At 50.2% G+C, this 3,683-nt stretch overlaps 1 protein-coding gene across 1 annotated transcript in view; it reads left to right on the top strand.

Annotated features, from left to right (window-relative positions):
• Window positions 1–3,347, top strand: part of LOC107117814 (urea transporter 2-like) — a 42,310-nt gene extending 38,963 nt beyond the window's left edge. Inside the window, exon 9 of the mRNA XM_015419978.1 lies at window positions 3,024–3,347. Coding sequence (XP_015275464.1) covers window positions 3,024–3,203 — 180 coding nt within the window. The 3' untranslated portion in view covers window positions 3,204–3,347. The remainder of the gene's footprint in view (window positions 1–3,023) is intronic.
• The last annotated feature ends 336 nt before the right edge of the window (window positions 3,348–3,683 follow it).

The raw sequence follows: 3,683 nt of genomic DNA, 5'->3' as shown, positions 1-3,683 counted from the left end.
AGACCTGGAGAGTGACCCCCCCGGCGGGGGGCCCAGGCAAGCCAAGGGAAGGCATGGGGGTGTGGCCTAATGAGCTCTGATGTCAGGGGTGTGGCCTAATATGCTGATGAGTTTCTGCTGTTGGGTGTGGCTTATTATGCTAATGAGTTCCTGCTGGGCTTTTTCTACAAAAAAGGCCCTGGTCATAATTAATTCATAATTATCATATGGCATCGTATGCGGAATAGCCAGGGGATCCCAAGATTGTCCGGCAGCCAGACGTTCAAGCTCTTTAACGTTATGCACCACTAGGTGGCCCACAAGACTTATTTTTAAGGCACGGGATGTTCCAGAGGTGGCTTGCTATCGCCTGCCTTTCCATCGCGACCCTGGTATTCCTTGGAGGTCGCCCTTCCAAATACCAGCCAGGGCCGACCCTGCTTATCTTCCACGATCTGACAGGGTCAGGCTAGCCTGGACTATGCAGGTCAGGGCAGAAGGCGTCAAGACCAGCCGAATGGTTTGAAGTATCAGATAGTTGCATCTCAGCTTCACCGCGTGCATCTAAGCAAAGCAAAGCAATCAATTCTAGAAAGGGAGGTCAGCAAGGGGTGGCCTGTAGAAGGCTGATTTGGGCCCACTGGGAACATTCACTTTCAATTAAGAGGCGGCAGCAATTTGTGTCTGGAGAGCTGGCTCAGCAGCTGAAGTTTCCCGCTGGCTTCTTGCTAGCCAGGCCGAAGAACAGGCTGTGGTTCAGTGGCAGAACAACTGCTCTGCATCTTGACGGCCCCAGGTTCGATCCCCAGCATCTCCAGTTAAAAGGATCAGGGAGTTGCTCCCTCTACGCTGTGCTCCCTCTAAGCTGTGGAGTCTTGTGAGCAAAATTTCTACTTTGTGAGCTCCTGGCATTAAGGTTGTGAGTGAGCCATTCGGCTGCTGCCTAAATCAGTTTGCTCTGGAGCCCTCCTTCCTGAGCGAAGACAAAAATCTGTGAGCTGGAGGCTAAAAAACTGTGAGCTAGCTCACACTAACTCAGCTTAGAGGGAACACTGTCATGGATGTGAAAGATCTTTCCCTTGTTGCATGTGTCCACCCCCTGGGCTGTTTACTGCCAGAGCTCCACTCCTGTGCGCTCCTGCAGGAAATGACCCCTGTTGGACAGTATATATGTATGTATGCAGAGGAGTCTACTGCTGGTTTTGAACACGTTCTTCTTTTTTTAAAGCTATGTTTAATTGTCATGAGCAATCTGTTAGATGAATGTGACCACTAACCCTCCTTTGTATTTCAATGGATGTAATATATAGTTTTGAACATAGTTGTGAATTGTAGATGGTCTTCCCTTGGTGGGGGTTGTTTGTGGCTATACTTTTACAATAAGGGTTCTCTATTGTCTTTATTTATTTATCCGGTTTATACCCCGCCCTCCTCGCAAAGCAGGCTCATCACCTCGATGGCATTGCCGGGGACGCTCTGGTTTGAGGACAAAACTCTATGGTAAATCTGCAAACATAGAGCTTTGCCCGCAAACCAGAGGGGTGTCGCCAACGCAATGACGTCACTTCCAGGGGATGTCATTGCATCGGGGATGTCACACAACATCCCCGCCCCCTCCAGGAACAGCCCCCCCCCAAAAAAAATCCTTCCATCAGCGACAAGGTGGGACCTCGCAACTCTAGCCAGGCTTCACCCCGATATTTCTGGTTAAAATGGACAGGTAGGAGGTAGAATCATAGAATCATAGAATGTTAAGAGTTGGAAGGGACCTTGCAGGTCATCTAGTCCAGCCCCCTGCACTCTGCAGGAGCACAGCCGAAAGGTAGCCCTACATACCTACAACATACCCGAAAGAGGGTCGTCCAGCCTCTGCTTGAAAACGTCCAGCGAAGGAGCATCCACCACCTCCCGGGGCAGACTGTTCCACTGCTCAACCACTCTTACAGTTAGGAAATCTCTCCTGATATTTAGCCGGTTACGACTCCCTTGTAATTTCCACCCATTAGACCTAGTCTTGCAATCCGGAGCAAGAGAGAATCGATCTGCTCCATCTTCTACATCTGAAAGAGCTCGGCCTGAGATCCTGGACGGCCATGGCCAGTCAGAGAAGACAAACCTGACCTTGATATCCCTTGGCCTGAGTAGAAAGCAGATTCATGGATGAAGAACTTGGACTCGTCATTTTGTGTCCCTTTTAAGTTTCGCAAATGTATAAACCTTCCTTTCGTGAACGGCAATGGATGTATCCAACTTGTCTTTGGTTCCTGGGCCATGTATGGGGTTGCCAATCTCCAGGTGGGGGGCTGGAGGTCTCTCAAAATTACAACCAATCTCTAGACGACAGAAATCAGTCCTTCTAGAGAAAATGGCTGCTTTGGAGGGCGGGTTCTGTGGCATTATACCTCATTGAGCTCCCTCCCCTCCCCAAACTTTACCCTCCCGGGGCTCCACCCCCAAATCTCTAGAAATTCTCAACCTGGAGTTGGCAAGGGGGTTGGACTAGATGACCTGCAAGGTCCCTTCCAACTCTAACATTCTATGATTCTAAGCAGAGGTCATTTCGTAGAAAAACAGGTGCAGGAGCTCATTAGCATAACTCATTAGCATAACTTATTTGCATACGCCACACCCCCTGGCATCACCGGAGGTGTGTCAGAAGGCTACACCCACCGCTCAGGCTCCACTGGACTGTTTTGGATTGCTAGCTATTGGGGGGGGGGACGTGCAGATCTGTCCTCGCAGAGGAGGGAGAGCTTGTACCTGAATAAAACTTGGTCTTAAAGGTGCCACTGGACTGTTTTGGACCGGGGGGGCTGGGGGGGCTCTGCAGCTTACCTGACTGCTTCTTGCTCTGACTGAAGGCTGCTGGGAGCAGGGGGTGGGGCTTGTTGCATGTGCCCACCCCCTGGGCTTTTTACTGCCGGAGCTCCGCTCCTGTGCGCTCCTGCAGGAGATGACCCCTGATTCTAAGCTTACTCGTTATACAGTCCATTCCAATTGTACACCTTTGCTTAAAGAGGGCAATTTCTTCTTTTCCTTCCCAGTTTGGACTGCCGCTGGGGACCTGGGCTTTCTGCTTGACTTCCCTCACCTTCCTGCTTCTCACCACCAACAACGATGCCATCTACAAACTGCCCCTCTCCAAAGTCACGTACCCGGAAGCCAACCGGGCCTACTACTTGGCCCGAAAGGGAAAACCACCAAAATCGGCCTGCAACGTGTAACGGGCGAAATCCCTGGCTTTTCCCCATCACTGCAATCGAAACCGAGTGCGCTCTTCCCAAGGAAAAATGGGTCCCACCGAACGAAAACCAAGGCGGTCAGTTTTCAGCGGCCTTTGCGTCCATTCTGTATTGTAACTACCTTCTCTCCGATCAGGAAGATTCAGAATTCAAGACGTACTCCAGTCAGGAGTGAACAGAGACTTGTATACACCGGGAGAGGTACACATGCCGCTTCTGAGGAGATGAGGGTTTCGCTCCAAGGCAGTCCACTGACGGTCCAATCCCTGGACTGGGCCCTCATTGAATTTTAATTTCAATGTGACAAAGAGTTTGCTTATTATGTGACATAAGGAAAGGGAGAAGAGAGAAATGAGATCGAGTTCATAGCAGAGTTCCTCTCCTAACATGACTTCTATCTTTTGAATATTTTTGCGTCCATTCTGTATTGTAACTACCTTCTCTCCGATCAGGAAGATTCAG

The sequence above is a fragment of the Gekko japonicus genome, unplaced genomic scaffold, assembly GCF_001447785.1.
Source record: "Gekko japonicus isolate JY-2015 unplaced genomic scaffold, Gekko_japonicus_V1.1 scaffold4843, whole genome shotgun sequence".
Taxonomy (NCBI): domain Eukaryota; kingdom Metazoa; phylum Chordata; class Lepidosauria; order Squamata; family Gekkonidae; genus Gekko; species Gekko japonicus.
The sequence above is the reverse complement of the archived record's forward strand: the minus strand, read 5'-3'. Positions and strand labels throughout refer to the sequence as shown.